At 42.9% G+C, this 21,133-nt stretch overlaps 1 protein-coding gene across 6 annotated transcripts in view; it reads right to left on the reverse strand.

Moving 5' to 3' along the window:
* Positions 1–828: 828 nt before the first annotated feature.
* Positions 829–21,133, reverse strand: part of LOC110295677 (ALMS1 centrosome and basal body associated protein) — a 108,773-nt gene continuing 88,468 nt past the window's right edge. For 5 of the 6 annotated variants that reach the window (XM_085840467.1, XM_085840466.1, XM_085840464.1 and 2 more), the window contains 7 exons: positions 8,446–8,563; positions 7,160–7,363; positions 6,639–6,880; positions 5,972–6,125; positions 5,222–5,285; positions 1,823–1,922; positions 829–998 (listed from right to left, as the gene is read on the reverse strand). In XM_085840467.1, coding sequence (XP_085696593.1) covers positions 954–998; positions 1,823–1,922; positions 5,222–5,285; positions 5,972–6,125; positions 6,639–6,880; positions 7,160–7,363; positions 8,446–8,563 — 927 coding nt within the window. In that variant the 3' untranslated portion in view covers positions 829–953. Of the gene's footprint in view, positions 999–1,822; positions 1,923–5,221; positions 5,286–5,971; positions 6,126–6,638; positions 6,881–7,159; positions 7,364–8,445; positions 8,564–21,133 lie in introns of those variants that run through there. The other variant, XR_015047609.1, reaches the window with a different exon arrangement.

Below are 21,133 nucleotides of genomic sequence, written 5' to 3' on the forward strand. Positions count from 1 at the left end.
TACAAACTGGAGGCCCTAGCAGCACTGCAGGACTGGGCTGGGCTCTATAAGGAGTAGACAGCAGGTGAGCAGTTCTAAAGTAAATTCACAGTAAGTTAGAAGCAGCAGCAGCAGCAGCAGGTGAGCAGCCCTAGCCTGGGCTTCCAGCAAAGTGAGAGGTATGGGTGGGTACTGGTGAGGCTGACAACGGGCTGACAGGGCAAGTGTAGCTGGCAGAGAGAGAGCAGGGCAGGCTGACTGCCCAAGGAATGAAGCCGGAGATGGGGCCTCTTGCTTTTGCCAAGTACATAGCATAGATGGATCTCTGCACGGTAGGGATGCCATCTTGTGATCTGGGAGCAGAAGGCAGCCCCCAGCTCTGAGAACTGTTTTCAAGTCCTGTTTCCATGCCCTCTCAGGTGCCAGACCTGAATGCTCTGACAGGGCATCTGAACAATCCAGTGCTGGGCCCGAGAAATCCTATTATTTCCATCTTGCCTAAGTTGCCTTGCAAACTGGGGTTTGAGACAACCACCGCTTTCTATTTCTATTCTGAATGGTAACAAACAAGGCATGAAGTCATAGCATTTTGGAGCTGAAAAAGGTTTCAGAGTTACCTGCTCCTCTCCAGATAGGAAAGAAATGAGCTTTTGTGTCTGCTTGCTTCACTATGAGTCAAGCAGCAAAGTATAAAAACACATACAAGCAGGGGCTCCCTCTCTCCTAGCACTCAAGAGTTCCATCATAAGGCATGGCCGGCCTGTGGGCAAGGCCGCAGTGGAGAAAGGGAGACCTGCTTCCAAACTCCCAGTGCCACTGCCCCAGACCCCACAGGGACTAAGCTGCACATAGACGAAGTCAATGCTTTATTAAATCACACTCATTCAAATATAAATTAGTCTCTTTGGGATCATAAAAAAAAAAAAAAAAAAAAAAAAAAAGGATTCCTAGGCTCTGAAGAAAGTGGACTTATGTCAGTCCCAAGGCACTTTTCTCCCCAGGAGATGATTGGTCACTTTCTGTGGAAGAAAACACAGGGCAGAAGTCAGATGCAGACACGGGTAGCTGCTCAACCTCACCTCGGCACACTGTGGAAGGGACTCAGACTGTTTTCCCTAAATCTTGTGTTGCTCACCTACTGACAGTGGCAATTAGGAAAAGTGAGTCTATAAGCACACCTATTCCTCCTCCATAGCAGATGATCTAGAGTTCTGACTGCATCCCGGCACAGCCAGGGCCTGAGTGCTGCTAACACAGCAGGCAGCCATGTGGTTCCTGGGGTCTCCCCCAGTGCCCAGGCTCCTGGGTGCTCTAGACATGGTTCTTAACCTCACATAGTCTGGTCTGGTGTTCAGCTTCTGACTTTCAGGGTCCTCTAGAATGTAGTCAACAGCCTGGGAGGAAAACAAGAACTGTGAGAGAGAGACAGAACCCTTCAAGCTGGCAGCCAGCATGGCTTCCAAGAAAATCTGCCCTAGGAAGTTCTCAGTAGGCTCCACCCTCTCGCCTCACTCCCTGATGACTCTCACATGATCCTGAGAGTTTAGTTACATAGTTCCAGAGGATTACCACAGGAGCTTAATCACCATTTGGAAATTACAAGCCTGATACTTTGTACAGTTCAGTTTCCAGGGAGAAGCTGCCTGTGTGGCTGTCAGCTGTAGCTGTAGACTCCTGGAAAGAGGCTCTCAGTTACCTCTCACTTGAAGGCTAATCACAGCTGCCTACTGCTGAAACCTCAGCACCCAGTCACACTGCTTCTAAAAGGCAAGCCAGGCCATTTCTATTTCCCTCTGCTGATAAGCCTGGCCACCCCTCCACAGACAGTGTCAACTCAACTAACCATTTTATAGTGCTGAGCACGCAGCCGGTAGGATTTATATTCTGATTTTCTCTTCTCCTCTTCTCTCTTCTTCTTCACTTCTGGAAGCTGCTCATAAATTCTTAAATGCCACAAGTGGAGAGACAAAAAGCAGTAAGTTATCAGGCATGAAGGCACAGGATGGCTCTGCCCACACCTCTGGCTCTATGCTGCCTAGGCATCCAGCCTCTAGATAAGGCCAGCACTGTGGAGCATCCATGGATATGGAGAGCCTAGCCTGGGTATGGTGCCCACAGTATGAAAGAGAGATGAATAAAAACACAAAATATTGACAATAGTGCTAACTTCCAGAAAAAGAATAAAATACAGTAGGTAAAATTCTATTTTCTATGCCATGTGCAAACTGTATAGTGTCAATATAATAAACAGGGTTTACTGAGCACATATATACATTAACACAGACACATACGGCTATGTTTACATATATCATTATCAATTGGGGTACCCCAGGCTAGTCTCAAACTCAGTCTAGCCTTACCTTATCAAATGCTAGACTACATGGGTATGCAACACCATATCTAGCTAATTACTGTACTTTAAATGTTTTCATGACACACACCCAAGTCTGGTTTCATGACACTACTCTTTTGCCTCTTTTATCCCCAACCCTCCCTTCAAGGCTGACTTTCTATATTATGTTCTACAAATGGAGAAAACATGGCTTAAACACTGCTTAACACGGTGACTTCCAGATTTACCCATTTTCCTGGAAATATATCACTTTTCACAGCTGAATACAATTCCATTGTATATATGCCTCACATTTCCTTTATTCACTTATCTGCTGATGACTATTGAAGCTGACATCATTTCTTGGCTGCTGTGAATATTGCTGCAGTCCATGAATACGGAAGCATCTCTGTGATGTGTCAGCATAAGGCCTTCAGGTGTACACCTAGAGGTGCCAGAGCTGGACCACGGTTTCAGTTTCAGTTCTTTTATGGGGGGGGGGTTGTTTGTTTGTTTGTTTGTATGTTTTGTGGAACATCATGCCAAGTCTACAGTGGCTGTGGCAGTGGTATTCCCTCCCACAGTGCATGTCCTCTCAAGCACTTGCTGTCATTTGTTCCTTGATGCTAGCCATTCTGACTGGCATGAGAGGAAATCTCAAAGAGCTATGATTTGTATTTCCCTGATGGCTAAAGATAGTGAGCACATTTTCTAATATTTACTGGCTATTTGTGTTTCTTCTTTTGAGAACAGTCTATTCAGCTTATTAGCCCATTTTTCAGCTGGATGATTAATCTCTTTAGGGTCTCTATAGAGTCTACATAATCCTCTGTGGGTGGTGGTGTGAAACACCACCTTTGTCTCATGTGTTGGAACACAGTTGGTGGCACTGTTTGGGAAGATTGTGGAACATCACTGGAACAAGTGGCTCCCTAGGGATGGGTCTTGAGCTTGGACCTACTTCCTGTTACACTCTACTTGAGTGTGGGTGAATGTGACTGGTCAGCCAGCCTCCTGCTCCTGTCACTATGTCTTCCTTCTCTGAGGCTGGAGCTGTAGGCTTGTATTAGGATATTTTATCAAAGCAACAAGAAAATAACTAGACAGATGCATAGCTGTCTTCCATCTGGAAAGCCATCTCTTTACTCTGCTGTTTCTTTGCTATATGAAACTTTAATTTTATGAAATTCCATGTTCATGTGTTAGGACATATTGCTGTTACCTTGATGTGTTTTGCCTCTAGCACTTTCAGTTACTACTGTATTTAAAATACAGGAAATAAAGAAAGGACTAGAATAGATACACCTGTAAAATACCATAGAGTTCAGAGAGAAGAGAAACTTATTCTGAGGAAAGGGCAGAGCAAGCTTCAGAGAGCTTAGGCTTACGTTGGAAATAAAAAACTGTCAGGAACAGAGAAAAAAAAAGAGAGACAGGGCATCCACGCTGGGGAAATGTGTCACAAACAGGCATTTGAAAACTGACTCCCAACAGAATAGACTGCAATGATAAAGCAGACCATGTCTCAACCACTGCTAACCAGTACGGAGACACATTCACAACAGGACAGAGAGAAAGCAGCAGTCAGACCTGGACACACAGAATAACCACTACAATCACTACAAAGCCCACTCTATCAACAAGATGAGTGTTTGCAGGATGGAGGGGAGAATTTTGAGTAATATTAATTTTCTTCTTTCTACTTTTAAAAATATCTTCCAAAGATTTTTACAATTTTAAAAACAAAAATCCTTGAAAAGGACGCAGTGCCGAGTGGTGGCAGCACCTGTAATCCCGGCTCTCTAGAAGGACACAAGAGGCACACGGATCTCAGTGAGTTCTAGGCCAACCTGGACAAGCGCCAAGCTAGCCAAACTATCTATATCTAAATATTCTTTTGTTTGCCTCAAACAAACCATCACTGATAAAAATAACAACAACAACAATCACCACACCCCACCATTTCAGCAACTCCATGACTGTTCTTACTAAAGCCAGCTTCTAATCAGCCCCAGAAACCTATAACTTAGCTTTTCAATGGCATTCTTACGATTAATATGTGTTTATCAAGCTGATTAACCAATGAGTAGACTATGCTTACAATTGTGTAAGATTCAAATTCTTTATGAAAAACTGGTCTAAAGAAATGACTTAGCCCTAGTGGTTAGGAGCACTGGATGCTCGGCAGAGGACCCAGGCTCAGTTCCTAGCATCAATATGTAGCTCAGAATGTCTGTAACTCCAGCTCCAGAAAACCCGACACCCTCGTCTACCCTCTAAGGGCACTGCATGCCTGTGGTACACTAACATATATGCAGGCAAAACATTCATACACACAACAATAAAGATAAGCCAACCTTAAAACCACAACAGACCAAATCCCCGGCTTCTCACACCCCTATACCAGAGCCACTCAGCCCTTGCTTCCCAGGGGTAAACGCTGTTACCAGTTCTTTTGCAATGGACAGAAATACTTACACATGCTCAGGCCTCACAGCTATTAAAGCAAAGGCATTTGTTTTTAAACACTACCAATGAGGCAGCAAACTGACACTGTACACACTTCTGAAACCCAAGTTATTAAGCTAATGTTGTAGAGAGCAACCCACTATTTCTTACTCTGTTAGAAAAACTCCTAGAAATGAGCTTGCTAAGAATATTTATTTCAAAATATGTTTTAATTTCATCTAGATGTCTAGTGCAGAGAAGCTCATCCTAGGCGTTCCCCTTCCCTTTGAACAGGAACCAGGTTCATACTATCATCTGTTTTCTCTTCCTTTCTTGTGCCATGAGAAGCAACATCAAACCTCACCCCACATGCTTCCATCTGGGCATGTGCTGGGAAGCAGAGCTACCGGCTGCATGGCCCGGCCTATAGCTGCGCAATCACTTCTGTTCCTTCAGACTTACCGTCTGGTCCTCTGAATCATTTCCTTCTTCCCAATAGGCTTGTTCTTCTGGACAGCCAGGAGGACTGGACAGAGAGGAGGCTTATTAGGGGACAGTAAGTGTAAGGAGAGCTTAGCTGAAGGGCTACTGGAACCTGGGAGCTGACCTGAGCTGGAGCACAGGAAAGTGACTAAAGACCAAGGACAAGGCGCACATCTGAACTGCCTTAGGGGTCAGAGGCCACCGCCCAAATCTGCTATGGCAGGGACCCCAACTCCTGGCCAGCTGAGCGGTAAGCTGCCAGCTCTTGGTAGTGCTTTACACCCCCAGCTTCCTTGTCATTTGACGGAGACTTGCCACTCAGTGCAACTGAGAGAGAGCACACAGAGACCTGGGACACAAACCCAGCTCTTCCCCTAGGAGTGTAAGTGGGGGTGAAGTACAAGCAGTAGCACACAGGTGGCCTTCCTTAGAGAGGCGCTGTGAGAACAGTGCCAGGCAGACCTCAGGTCAGTACACCAAGGCTCACTTCCTGCCACACTCTGGAACCACAAACACCAGGCTAGTTCACAAGAGGCACATTCCTTATGGCAGCTTGTCCTTTTAGAGGTGCAGTGACAAGGCTAGCAGAACCGGCTTACTGGGGTCACAAACACATGACAAGCTAAGGTGGGCCAGTCTAAGGAGACTCAAGTCTCAGCAAGCAAAGCCACACTCAGCATCCTTGTGCTGCCCGGCATCCACTCTCAGCAAAGTGGCATGAGGGCATACCTCTCCTGGGCAGGGGCCTCACGGAGTTGAACAGAGCCTCCCGCTCATTCTGGAACAGGTTCTGTAGCTTCCTCTCCTGGACTAGTAACTTCAGACGCTTTATCCGCTCCCCAGAGCGGGAGATGAAATCAGGTCTGTGAAGCTGAAGTGATTCCTAGAGGAGAGAAAGCCTTGCATTAGTGACACAGACTGTTTTCTAAATCCCCAGAACAACAAGCAAACAAATAAAAAAAACAGCACCTACACCACAGGTCTGGGGAGCCTGAGGGGAGGGCACACCCAGGGAGATCAAAGAAAGCTCAGAAATACCTTTAGGAAAAGCTGAGAACCAAAGTGGGGTCACCTGCAACTCTTCCAAATGTTGATGAGACAAGAGGTCAATTCATTCACTTCAAACCAATTCCTCATCAAATATTTCCTTTAACCACCAAGGGGGCAGAGCTCAGGGATGAGCGCTTGGTTTACTCTGCACAGTGACCCAAACACTCGGCCTGATCTGTACACGGGGAGCCTGCACACAGCAACACAGCTGTGCACACTGCACACAGCCTTCCTCTCCTCCCAGTCCACAGATGCTGAGGACTGTGGAAAGACTAGATCCCAGCATGGCAGCCACACACCCCACAAACACATATGGCTAAAGTCAACCTCATGTCACTGTGCCTACCTGCAGAGTTGCTCTCACAAATGGCCGAAGAGAAACCTGGCCACTATCCCTGCCTGGGCCTCCCAGGGACCCACGACTGTTCATGCATTGGGCCTGCCAGTTTTGTTCCCTCAGTGGCTCCCTCCAGGGTTTGGTTTTGGTTACTGGTTCAAACCAGGAGATACCAGGTCTGTAAATCTTGGGCAGGTTTTCCTTCTTAGATCCTGATTTTCCATTTTCCACAGGAACAAACCATGAGACTCCTACAGGAAATATTTTCAAGAACAAACATTTTAATAACTGCACCCAATTACATCAAAGAAATGTATGTAATACTGACTTGCATGGGACTCATCGGTTGGGGGTGACCATCTTTAGGGTGCCCGTAAATTGGTCTTAACCACAGAAGACTCTACATAAAGTTCTAGTTACTTTCAAAATTTTCCACTGTGGTGGCTGGCAGCTGGTGGAGTCCAAAGAGCTCTCCACAGACTCAGACACGCCTTTTACAAGTTTCCGGCTACCTGGAGTTAGAAACTGACCTGCACAGGGATTTGGCTTGTTCTTCCTTAAGTTTTTGGCCTGCAGATAATTGGAAAGAAACTTTTTCTCTTTGGCTTTTTCTTCTGGCGAAGAAGTCACATCACTGTCCTCCTCCAATCTGGCCTCACTAGAACTGGGAGTTGGGAAAGTCACCCCAACATCCTGAGTGTATTTTTTGACACCAGCCACAATCTCCAAGTTACCTGAGGGGAAAGACAGATGTATCATGGAGCAGACCGGAAGCAAGGCTGGCAGGCTTAATCAAGACAGACGGTGAGCCCCTATTAATAACTCAAAACACCATACGCTGCATGGGGAGGGGGGACAAAGAAGGAGAAGAAGAGAGGGAAAAAAGGCAGACTGATGCAGAGGAAAGAAGGTTTAATTCTTAAGTGGGTTTAGCTATCAGACAGAAAGAAGAAATATGGATTCCTTGGTTCAGGCTTTCATGAACTCTGACGGCAAGATAACAGGAAGTAAGTATGTCTGGCCCAGCTGCCAATCACCCAGGAAGAGGAAGAAATAGGTGACAATGGCGAACTTAAGACTTGAAGGAAGAAGGAAAAAGACTGACTTGTATAAGTGTCATGCAGGCCACTCTCTTCCCTCTTCTGCTTTCACAAAATGCACACAGTAGTAAACCGCAATTTTCTGTACATCGAGTTATAAAGTATATATGCATGGAACCTTCTAGTATTGGTAAAATAAGATTTCCTTAAGTTTGAGTATGACTGTTTTCTCTTCATGAATGTCTGTGTGACAAGTGCACCTGCAGAAACACTGAGTTCCCCACAACTGGAATTATACATGTTTGAGTATGCATGTAGTATGTATGTGTCTACTGGAAAGTGAACCAAGACCCTCTGCAAGAGCAACCAGTGCTCTTAACCATCTTTTCAGCCCGTAGAGAGAGCTTCTTCATTCTACATAAAATTTCTTTATGGGAAACTACAATAATTAATTTCACCATTGATATTGATGACTGTCAACATTGATTTTAAGTGTATCTACTGGCCAAATTCCAAATGCAAAAAATTCTGGGTCAAACTAAATTTGATAAGAACTGCCAAACTGTTCTTCACAGGGGTGAAATTACTTGGAGCTGTTATGAAGATTCTCATTTCCCTAAACTCTTACTTAGAAACTTGCTTTTTTTTCAATTAGTACATAAAAAAATAGCATCTACATATGCAGATAACTTCTTTACACCATTTACCATTAGTGAGGTAAGTATCCTGAAGAGGTACGTCTACATCAATGCAGAACTTAAACTCAAGGGACTTACCAGCTTGTACACCCTTGCTCACCATGCGTACAGTTTCCTCATTGGAAAGAGCAGAGTCCAAGCTCAACAAGCTGCCAGGAGATGAAACGGAGTCAGAAGAAATCATATGGTTTGCCACCTGGAAAAATGAAGAGAGACTCTCTCAGAGTGACCTGCATTCAGAGATACAGTTACTCACAGGGCCAGCCAGCAACACAGTTCAAAGCTTGTGAGTGATGTGACATGTGTCTATGACAGGGAGAAGCCTGCTGTGATGACAGCACCCCAGCTACTGCAACAGAGAGGTGGGAATGTCCCTTGGATCTGAGGAAACCAAAGAAGCTGGTATCTACACCTTAGCCTTAAACATCTCCAGAATGAAATTGTCAGCTGACACCTGTAGATAATTCTGGAGGTAAAAGAAATGCTAATCTAAGTGATGAAGTCCATAGCAGATCCATCAATCAGCAGATCAGACACTTCTTATATATCAGACAGATACCAAAGAGCTGCAATGCACCTTAAGAAATCCCAAATAGGTCAAGTGAAAAACATACAAAAGCCCTTTTAAACTACATTCAGAGCAAGTAGATTGAGTTGAGGGATAGAAGCTGACACTGATGGGTGAGAAAAACTTCAAAATATAGCTGAGCAAATGCCCCATAAAACTGTTTAAAAGAATAATAAGTGAGTGCTAATAGCCCACGCCTTTAATCCCAGTGCGAGGCAGGAGGCAGGAGGCAGGAGGCAGGAGGCAGGAGGCAGGAGGCAGGAGGCAGGAGGCAGGAGGCAGGAGGCAGGAGGCAGGAGGCAGGAGGCAGATGATCTCTGTGTGTGAGGCCAGCCTGTTCTACAGAGCAAGTTACAAGACAGCCAAGGCTGAGAGACAAACCCTGTCTCTGAATGAATGAATGAATGAATAGATAGATAGATAGATAGATAGATAGATAGATAAGATAGATAAGATAGAAAGATAGATAGATAGATAGAAAAGTCTGTAAGCAAGCTCACAAACACAGAGGTCAGAAGAGGGCATCAGCATCTTCCCACATCACACTTAATCTATTCCTGTGAGGCAAGGCCTCTCCCTGGACCTTGGGCCCACATTCCACAGCTAGACTGGAAGCAGGAAGCCCCAGCTTTGCTTAGATCTGGGATTACAGGGGTATAAGGATGCTGAGCTTGGTAGGTAGGTGCTGGGATCTGGCATGATGGCACAGCAGCTGTCCTTTTCTACTGAGATACTTCCCCAGCCTAAGAGGGTTTCTTAAGCCTGCTCATCATAAACTGTCTGGGGGAAAGAGAACCCTATGGGGGGTGGGAGGGAAGACAGAATCTTTTGGGGAGAGGTTTAGTCGTCAGCGTTTCTTCTAAGTGCCAAATGACATTTTTATAAGCAAACTTGATAGAACCATAGTGCAGTTCAAGCACTTTGAATTGGACAGACTCCAAGGCCTCTGGGAACTTAGCCCAGAATCCTGGAAAAGGGGGAGCTATGATAAGGCACCTGAAAGCAGGAAAAACTTTGATTTTCAGAAAAGTAAGTCCTATAAACTGGTAAGTTTAACACCATCGACCTGTCAAATTTAAAACTGATCTCATGGATCTGCTAATGTGCAGGCATGTGAAAGTCAAAGGCTCGCAAATGTCCAAGCATGGTAAAGACGACAAAAACTGGCTTGCAGATTAGTCTTTTCCTGGTAGACATGGTCACTGAGTAGCAGCGTGTCTAGTATACTTATATTTAAGGACTAGAGTCCTAAGGGTTGAAATGACACACTGGCAGACCATGGTCAGTCCACATTTACCTAGTGTTATTTTAAAGCTCAAAGAGGCCACGCCTGAGTGCATACCTTGCACTGTATGAATCCCCACAGAGCACCTCCTGTGTCTGTCTCTAGGTTTGGTTGCAGCCATCCCTGCCTTTTTTGCATATCAATGTCTTGGGATTTTGGAAAGCAGAATTTCTATGTCATAAACACCCAGAGTGCCTGAGAGGCTGAAAAGCTCTTAAAAACAGGAGTATGGCCCAAATCAAATCAAAGAATATTTAGTATGGATAGTTATATAAATTAAAGGTCAGAGCACTGTAGAGACAGAATGGTAGGATATTTGATGTAGGAGAGGAAACAAAACCAAACCAAAGTCAGCTCCAGGCCTAGAATCCTAAGACCTGAACCAGTGCTAGGTCCTGTCTTTACTAATTAATTCTCAAGACACAAAGTTGTCTCTTTGTATCTGTTACCTCACTTACAATGGAACTGAAATTCTTACTCCTGAAACTACAGGAAGTGTAGACAGGGGCTAAGCACACTGGCTTATACCTGTAATCCCCACACTTGGGAGGCTGCAGGAGGACTGCATGCAGACTGTCTGAGGCTAGCCTGAGCTATATGGTGAGGACCTGTCTGAGGCTAGCCTGAGCTATATGGTGAGGACCTGTCTGAGGTTAGCCTGAGCTATATGGTGAGGACCTGTCTGAGGCTAGCCTGAGCTATATGGTGAGGACCTGTCTGAGGTTAGCCTGAGCTATATGGTGAGGACCTGTCTCAATGAACAAAGACATACACATTATAGCAAAAAAGTGTTCATAGAGCAAGAAAAAATTCAACAAAAAGGAATACTAGAAAAAGATAAAATTTCACCTCTACATATTAAAGCGAGAGGACCATGATTTCAAGCCCAACCTGGGCAAAACATGAGGTACTATCTCAGAACAAACAAACAAACAAACAAAGGTTTGCTGGGTGATGGTGGGCTCCAAAAGAGAATGAAAACACAGCTAGTATAAAACTTTTAGAATGGTAAAATGCACAAGCACAAAAGGGGCAGTACAGGCAAGACAAGTCACTAAGGGAGAAATAAACCTAAATAATCAGAGACACTTATGTGTGAGTTAAGACTCAAAACTGCTGGGATGGCATCTCCCCAAATTACTTTGCAGGTTCTCCATAAACCTAAACAATCATAATGGACCTTCCCGAAAAGAATGTGTAAGATGATTCCAAGCTTCCATAAAAAAGCAAAGGATCATAAGAGCCAAAAATTATTAGAGAAAGAAAAAGAGCAGGTAAAAAGTATATTTCCTCATTTCAAAACAAAGTTAAGAACAGTATAACAGAGATAAAACCTGGCGTGTAGACACATCAGTCAACACAGAGTTGAGAGTGCTAAGGTAAACTCTTAAGATTACGGTCAGCTGGGGACTCAGAATAAATGATCTTCACATGCTAAAAGTGATGCTAGCCACCACACCACATACAAAACATGCACTGAACATGGATGCAGATCTAAATAATTACTAAACCCAGCAGATATGTCCAAGCTTTTTTGACATTGCTCTGACACTGCAATCTTATCCAATGGTACACTCACACTACAGGTCGAACATGCCTGCACCAACTTTTAAAATGAAAACATAGGGAAAAAAATACTCAGGTCTAATACCAATAGCACATTCCACAAGGGGAAAACTGTTAAACTAAACTGCATTATTCAGCCCTTACCTTCAAATTTCATTTTTAAAATAAACAGAAGTGCCAGAATAGGAGACGTTCTCAAGTTATACATCTTATAAGACTTGTTACAAGAATACCGAGCTGATAAGAATAGATGACACATGATACCCAAAAGGCAAAAAAGTGATCCCAATACATAAAACTCTTACTAAGTGAGCAGAAAGACAGACAACCTGGTTTAAAAATGGGCAAAATTGAGTATCCTTGTCAGCAAAGACAAACACACCAAAGGTCTTCACTATCCAGTCACCAGGAAGGCCGGATTAAAATCATGGCAGGAAGCCTTCACATCATCTAGTATGGCCACCGTTCTGATAAGATGTGGAAAAACTGGAATGCACAAACACTCTGCACACAGGCACAGGAAAGAGCAAAGCCACTTTGGGGGAAAAAACAGGCAAAAAGCCACAAACAGTAGCAACAGAAAACCAAACCAAATTCCCCACAAACAAACAAACAAACAAACAAACCCAAAAAGGGCTGGGAAGCAGTGAGTGGTGTATGCCTTTAAGGCAGAGGCAGGCAGATCTCTGAGTTCAAGGCCAACCTGGTCTATAGAGTTCCAAGGCAGCCAGGGATACACAGAGAAACACTGTCTCAAAAAAACCAATAAATGACTGAGTGAATGAATGAGTGTATTAAAAAAAACAATTTCTAAAAACATTAAAAAAAATCACAAACCACTTCACACCTAAAAGAAATGAAAATGCTTACATAAACTTCTAGACAAATGGTCATAGTTGTATTCCCACAACTAAAAACAACCTAAATGCCTTTGATCCCAACTCTCAGGAGGCAGAGGTAGATGTATCTCTGTGAGTCTGAGGTTAGCCTAGTCTACGAATCAAGTTCCAGGACAGCCAGGGATACACAGAGATCCCCATCTCAAAAAAAAAAAAAAAAGAAAGAAAGGAAGGAAAAAAGGAAGGAAGGAAGGAAGGAAGGAAGGAAGGAAGGAAGGAAGGAAGGAAGGAAGAAAGAAAGAAAGAAAGAAAGAAAGAAAGAGAAAAATTAAAAAGAAAAAATAAAAACAAAGAAAAAACAATCCAAATGTCCACTAATAGACACAATGTAGTAAACAGCCACATAATCAACTACCACTCAGCAGGAAGAGGAAATACTGAAAGCATATCACATGGGTAAACACTGAAAACACTGACGCAAACAAGCCATATGCAAAAGGCTGTATCATCAGTGACTATATATGAACTGTGCAGAACAGACAGGCTAAGGGTTCCAGAAGCTGAAAATAAGGAATAACTGACTATAAATAGACACACTCTAAAGGTGGGAGTGCTGAGGACTGCACAACTCACTCCCACTAGACACTTAACACTGCTGCCTCTGCTGAGTCTAATGCCCACAAACAAGAGTGGGGAGCACACACCGAATGCTCAGGCTACATCAGTTCTCAGGGTTCACTAGGCTGTATTACCAGCTCAAGAGAGACTCAACAAAAAGACTTCAAGTGGTGAGTGTGGCAATGAAGATAGAAGCTTGATGGTGTTAGGTTGTAACAGTGTTTTAGCCTATAAATGTGGCAAACTGATTCCATCATGCTTAGTTCAAAGATCCAACTTTCAAAGTACGATGTCCACAAACAGATCCCCAAGAAGGCTGCTGTATTTGAGAAAGGAAGTGGAAAGTTCTTCCATACAGTATCTGTGAGGAATGGTTACAATGGATACCTAGAGAAAAAAATCTTGTGACCAGGGAGCTAAGACCTATTTCCCGTGCCAGAATTCTGAAAGGAAATGGCTTTTGCAATCTTAATAGTAAAAACTGTTGCTACTTAGGGACTAAGACCTATGCACTGGTCTCCGGATCTGCTGAAGGAAAGGCTGGTGAGTCCTGCTTCAGGCAGGGTGTGAAAGCCATGGATAGGACCACAGGCCTTCTGCATTTCCAAAGACCAAATTCAAAAATGCATTTACAGTACATTTTTTGGTAAATTGCTATAAAAAGACAAACATTCAGGGGCAGGCTGATTTCTGAGTTCGAGGCCAGCCTGGTCTACAGAGTGAGTTCCAGGGCAACACAGAAAAACCCTGTATCGAAAAACAAACAAACAAATAAACAAAAAAAAAGGAAAGAAAAGACAAGACAAACATTCAAAACTATAGTCTAAAGAAGTCCACCCGACAAAAAGTGCTTATGTACAAATGTCCTTATGACATGGAAGGACTGCTATGATGGTGAAAGTCAAATGAGACAAAACAAATACTAACAGGGATGTTCACAGCCTGGAACATTCATACTGCTAATGAGTGTAAAGTGTAAGGGCACTTTTGAACAGGAATTTAGGATTGGAAGCAATTTTCCCAAGCTCACCTCATGATGGCTCTTCCAAGTTTACTAACAAAAATAATGTTTAGGGGCTGGTGAGATGGCTCAGTGGGTAAGAGCACCCGACTGCTCTTCCGAAGGTCCGGAGTTCAAATCCCAGCAACCACATGGTGGCTCACAACCATCTGCAATGAGATCTGGCGCCCTCTTCTGGAGTGTCTGAAGACAGCTACAGTGTACTTACAGTGTACTTAATAAATAAATAAATCTTAAAAAAAAAAAATAATGTTTATAGTGAAGACTGTTTCTAGAACATTTCACATGAAAAGAAAACATTAAACATTCTCAGAGGAATTTAGTATTAGAAGGTTGGTTTTTAAAAATAACCCTAGAAATAAATGAACATATATGTATGTTATGTGTATGTATATATGTATGTGTATGTATATGTATATATATATATATGTGTGTGTGTGTGTGTGTAAGACAGTGAGCACATGCTACAGCATGACATGAAAGCACTAGGTGAGGTGTAGCTGTATATCCTAGAGTAAAGCCCAAGTCAAGCAACAGGACAGGGAATACTGACTTCTACCCAGATTCCAAAGTCACCATGGAAAGACCTGTACTTGTGTCCAGCTGGTTTTGGGGATCCACCACAGAATACATTTTTAAAGAGTCTTTGACAGATGCTGGCAAGCTACAGAACACGTCCCTTTGTCCATGAGGGTCACAAGCACCTTAGCAAACTCCAGGCATGAATGAGTTGGCTGACTGTATTCCAAAGTGGGGCTTCCACATAAAGATTTAAGCATTTCCGAGTTAAATGATACCAGCTACCACAGTGTAAACTTTCTGTTGGATACGATCTTGGAAGAAGATGTTTGCTGCTTCTCTCTAACGTCAGAAAGTAAACTCACCTGCTGGTGCCTGGTTCTACACAGGAAGAGAAGAATGCCAGCATTTTGTGTTTCTGGACTTTTGTAGTACCTCTTAAGTTAAAAAGTACTAGATGAGGCCCATTTCTACATTTATTGATTAACATCATTAAGATCCAGAGAAGAACCCTTAACTATTGTGTTTATGGAGGCATGATCTCTTAACTGGCTGTGTACTGAATTTCTGATCTACCTGTATTGGCATCCCAAGGACTGGGATTCCAGGCATCCATTGCCACTATGCTCAGGCTCCTTGAAACCCTTTCAAAGTCTAAAATTACCTCTAATTGTTTTCACTAATCATGCTAGTCAAAAAATAGCCACTTAATTGGCAGGTGTGATGCTGTATAACTGCATTCCAGCACAGGAGGTTGGCAGGAGAATCAGGAGTTCACAATCATCTTTGGGGACACAGCAAGTTAAAGGCAAGCCTTGGCTACAAGGAGCCCTGTCCAAAATAAGAAAAATACTCTAAATATAAAACTGAGCTTGGAAGGGTGTATTTGTTATTATGTAGGAAGTTCAGGATCAAACAGGCACCTCAGGGGAGGGAGAGGTTTTGTTTTGTTTTGTTTTGTTTTCAGAGGAATGGTTAATAGTAAATATAATTATCCAAGCTTAAAATGCCAGAAATACACTAGTAAGTCAGTCAAAGTCAGAGAAACTGTCACCAAACATGCCTACTTCTTGTCAAAAGGCTTTAGGAATGTCCAGAGGAACTGATTATATAGTTACAATGCATCTGTACAAAACAAACAAACAAAAACAAAAAACAAAAAAACCCTCTTGACATGTAATTCCTAGAGATTGGGAAATTATGAAAAATGTCAGGTGTCTTTAAACCTAGCACTTGGGAGCCATAGGCAGTAGATCTTTGAAAATTTGAGGCCAGGCTGGTTTACACATAGTAAGTTCCAGACAGCAAGGGTTATGTAGACATGTCCTGTCTGAAAAAAAGAAAAAGAAAGTTTGTTTGTGCGTATAAAACCATCCCCAGAAGGTGAAAAGGGCATCGTATCTGAAGAGGTTCTTGGGTTTTGGTTTCGTTTGCTCTGGTACCCCATGTGAGTGAGGACTGAAGACAAAACAGATTTGGGTTAAATCGACATTCAAGCTGTAGCTACCAAGATGGCTAACATGCTATAGAGGCCACTGTGGTTGGGGTCAGGAAAGTTTTCCAGATACAGGAAGGCTGAGGAACAGAGGAGAAAAGTAAACGCAAAGCATGGGAGAGACCAGAAAGATGACACGTGATCATGAGTACCTTTCAGAGCAGGAGAGCAGGATAGTAGAATTCCAAAGGTTTTCTGCCAAGTTGGAAAAGTGGTTTTCCCTTGTCCTCCCGTAAACACCGCTGCCACTGGCTCTAAATATCCACAGGGATCATGACCACTCACAGGGTGACTGCATCTTTATTTGACTCAGGTGGCAGGTACAGGTGGCAGCAGTTAGGTTTACTTGGAAGCTCTGACTCAACTTTAGGATTAGTGAAAATTAAACTTCATACTCCAGCCAGAACCAATTTCCTCTTCAGATCTTTCCATTTTGATCAGGTCCTCCATATTGCAATTGTTTTGGATTAAAATTCCAAAAGAACCAAGCTATTCAATTACTAAGTCTTAATGATTGAGAGTCCAGCTTAAGAGGACACCAGATTTTCTTAGGAACTTTATATTGCTAAGATATCTATTGATGATTGACTATTTAGAAGCACACACAAAATAAATTGAAGTACTTAACAGTTTGAATGGACTGCTTCTCTACCTCTACTTCTTTCTAAAGTAGGAAATGTGTTTATAATCTTGAGGTTGGGAAGAGCTCCACAGTCATGGAGTCAATAAAGAGTGTGTATAACAGCATAATTACAGTCCAACTAATGTTTAAACATCAACAAAAAAAAATCCTCAGACAAAAATGAAAAAAGCACAAAAAAGACATGAGAAACATAAATGGCAGATCTGAAATATTTTTAAAAACACACTTCAGAGTATTGGCAGATATTAGAAAGCCGAGTCCTCGGCAAGGGCCTGGGATAACACAGTACACTCACTCAGGCCTGCTGAATGGGAACTTTAAAAACTTTCCAGGGGGCTGGTGAGAGGGCTCAGCAGTTAAGAGCACTGACTGCTCTTCTGAAGGTCCTGAGTTCAAATCCCAGCAACCACATGGTGCCTCTCAACCATTCATAATGAGATCTGAAGCCTTCTTCTGGAGTGTCTGAAGACAGCTACAGTGTACTTACATATAATAAACAAACAAACAAACAAATCTTAAAAAAGAAAAACCTTTCCAGAGGGGACAAGTTTAGAGACAGAAGAGAGTAGAGCATAGATTATAGACTGCAATTTAATTTTGATTAGATAACTAGGTAGGTTTTGTAACCTCTTGGTCAGGTTAATTTACATTTTGCTCAATCATCATTTAGATTTTAATATATATCTGCATAAAACAATGCAACACAATCTATAAAATGTCACCCACGTGATGCTTGCACATCTACACAGGCAAAACCATTCATGGACACAAAGGAACCTCTTTCACCCATGCTTGTCTCTGTGTCCCTAGTGTTGAAGCTCTTCTTCTGTGGCAACAACAGTCAGAAAGGAATGATGCTTTTAAAGCACCTGCTCCTGAGTAGTCAGTCCTGGGAATGGATTCCTGTCGTGGACACGCCCTTCTCATCACAGTTAGCCAAAACCTCTAAGTTTTGACAAACCATTGCTACCTTGAAACGTAAGAAACTTTTTTGACTCTCATGTATTTAAAAATTATACTACTTCAGCCCAGTTTTATTGTGTTGCGGTTACAAAACGGACTTACTTATAAACCTTTGGAATTTCTTAACATTTTGTCTAGTGTACAATAACTAGAAGTATTCTATAGGTGTTTGGAATTAACTATGGATGCTATGTCTTGAGAATGGAGTTTTACAGAGATATTAAAAAACAAGCTTCAAAAAAGAAAAAGAAAAAAGAAAGAAAGAAAGAAAGAAAGAAAGAGAAAACAAACAAAAGAAAAAAAAAAAAAACAAGCTTCAATATATGTTACTCGTGGCAAGAGGCAGCAAGGGTCATGTAAGAAAAGGTCCCAGTCCCCAGAAGACCAATTTGGTCTTCAGGAGGTCTTCCAAACATCAGGCCATAACAAGGATTCAGTGACACTGGACAATCTTGCAAAACTGCCCAGCTTGTCTCCACCACCAGAGCCAATAGACACTTCAGTAACCTCACGGAGACAGGCCAGAACCGGTCTGAGGAAAGTTCACATGAAAAATGAACTTTCGGGAGACATAATGCATCCACAAATATCAGGGGAAATCGTGGACTTACCTAGAGAACCAGAAGGTGAAGGCAAAGTCATTAAAACAAGGAAGCAATCTGTAAAATGGAAATTGGACACAGAAGTGAATGTGCCTCGAAGTAAGAGGCAAAGAATTAAAAGAGCAGAAAAGACCCTAGAGGATCTGCCTGGCTTCCAAGAGCTCTGCCAAGCTCCAAACTTGCTAATGGACTCAGTTATTGTTGAGAAAACCACAAAGATGCCTGGCAAATCTCCAGAACCTGTGGATACAACTTCAGAGACACAGGCAAGAAGAAGACTCAGGAGACTGGTTGTTACTGAAGAGCCCATACCACAAAGAAAGACTACAAGAGTTGTAAGGCAAACCAGAAACACACAGAAAGAGCCCATAAGTGACAATAAAGGTATGGAAGAGTTTAAGGAATCTTCAGTACAGAAACAAGACCCAAGTGTAAGTTTAACTGGCAGGAGGAACTAAACAAGGACAGTTAAGGAGAAAACCCCACCCTTAGAAGAACTCATCAGTTTCCAAGAGGAAACTGCCAAAAGAATATCTTCCAAATCTCCACAACCAGAAGAGAAGAAAACCTTAGCAGGTTTAGAGAGGCAGCTCAGAATACAACTACTCAACGTTGGTGTAAAAGAAGAGCCCACAGCACAGAGAAAGCAACCATCCAGGGAAACCAGGAAAACACTCAAAGAGCCTGGGGGTGACAGTATAAATGTTGAAGAGGTTAAGAAGTCTACAAAGCAGAAAACTGATCCAGTAGCAAGTGTGCCCGTCAGCAAGAGGCCACAGAGGGTACCCAAGGAAAAGGCACAGGCCCTAGAATTGTCTGGTCTCAAAGGACCAATCCAAACCCTAGGCCACACTGATGAATCAGCAAGTGATAAAGGATCCACACAGTTGCCCTGTAATTCTCTACAACCAGAGCAAGTTGACAGCTTCCAAACCTCACCGAGGCGACCCAGGACAAGACGTGGGAAAGTAGAGGCAGATGAAGAGCCTTCAGCAGTAAGGAAGACAGTATCAACATCAAGTCAAACTATGCGATCCCGCAAGGTCCCCGAAATTGGTAACAATGGTACCCAAGTTTCAAAGGCCTCCATAAAGCAGACATTAGATACAGTAGCCAAAGTAACTGACAGCAGGAGGCAGCTAAGGACACATAAGGATGGGGTTCAACCTCTTGAAGTGTTAGGTGACTCCAAAGAAATAACCCAAATATCAGATCACTCTGAGAAACTAGCACACAACACCAGTATCCTTAAGAGCACTCAACAGCAAAAGCCAGACTCAGTAAAACCTTTGAGAACATGCATAAGAGTGCTGAGGGCCTCTAAAGAGGACCCCAAGGAAGTGTTGGTGGACACCAGAGACCATGCAACATTACAAAGCAAAGGCAACCGTTTGCTGTCCCCCAAGAGGAAGTCTGCAAGAGGCGGAAGCATTGTGAGAACCAGGGCTCTGCGCTCTGTAGCACCAAAGCAGGAAGCAACAGATGAGAAGCCTGTTACCTAAGAAAAAAAGGGCTGCTTCCAGCAAGAGGCATGTATCACCTGAGCCTGTGAAGATGAAACACCTGAGAATTGTGTCAAACAAACTTGAATCTGTGGAAGAGCAGGTTAGCACTGTTATGGAAACAGAAGAAATGGAAGCCAAAAGAGAAAACCCTGTCACTCCAGATCAGAACTCTAGGTACCAAAAGAAAACCAATGTAAAACAGCCAAGACGCAAGTTTGATGCATCTGCAGAGAATGTTGGGATAAAGAAAAATGAGAAGACTATGAAGACTGCCTCCCAGGAGACAGAGCTGCAGAATCCAGATGATGGAGCCAAGAAATCTACATCTCGGGGCAAAGTCAGTGGGAAAAGAACGTGCTTGAGGTCTAGAAGAACGACTGGGATTCCCCAGCCTTGTAAAGCAGAAGAGAAAACAAGCAAACCAGCTGCAGAAATCTTGATAAAGCCTCAGGAAGAGAAAGGAGTCTCTGGAGTCTGATGTTAGGTGTTTGAGGTCCAGAAAAACTAGAGTCGCTTTGGACAGTGAACCTAAGCCAAGGGTAACTTGTGGAGCCAAGAAAGATGCAAAAACTCTACAGGAGGATGAAGACATTGTATGCATCAAGAAGTTAAGAACAAGAAGTTAAAAACAAGAAGTTACCAGAAAAGTGAAATTATGTAGCAAACACGTTTAAGAAGGAAAAGTAAATTTGACTTAGTGATAAGTTCCAATGTGATTTTCACCTCCAGTGTAAAGATGAACTGTAAATACTACTGCCTGAGTTTAAGGAAGGAAGCTTTGAGCTTTCCTGGTCATACTCTCTTCAGACTCCAATGGAGGTCATGAGGAAGATCACCAGGGATCTCAGCCCAATAACAGTTTAGGGGTGAGCAGGCAGAAATGTGGGCCTCTGCCCTACCCAATAAAGCTCTGAAATTCGCAAAAACACACACACACACACACAAAAACCACCAAGCTTCATGCAAGACTATACTACAGTCGACCATCCTCTTTTCATGAATATGAATCTCAAAGAAGCATCCCACATGCCAAATTCAATATTAGAACTGTGTGTGGATGGACAGGTCAATGTGTTAATGTTGGAAAGAGAACAAATCTCTCTCTCTCTCATTTTTTTTTTTTTTTTTTTTTTTTTTTGGTT

This window comes from Mus caroli, unplaced genomic scaffold (assembly GCF_978045245.1).
Source record: "Mus caroli unplaced genomic scaffold, Mus_caroli_1 scaffold_7, whole genome shotgun sequence".
In the NCBI taxonomy this organism is placed as follows: Eukaryota; Metazoa; Chordata; class Mammalia; order Rodentia; family Muridae; genus Mus; species Mus caroli.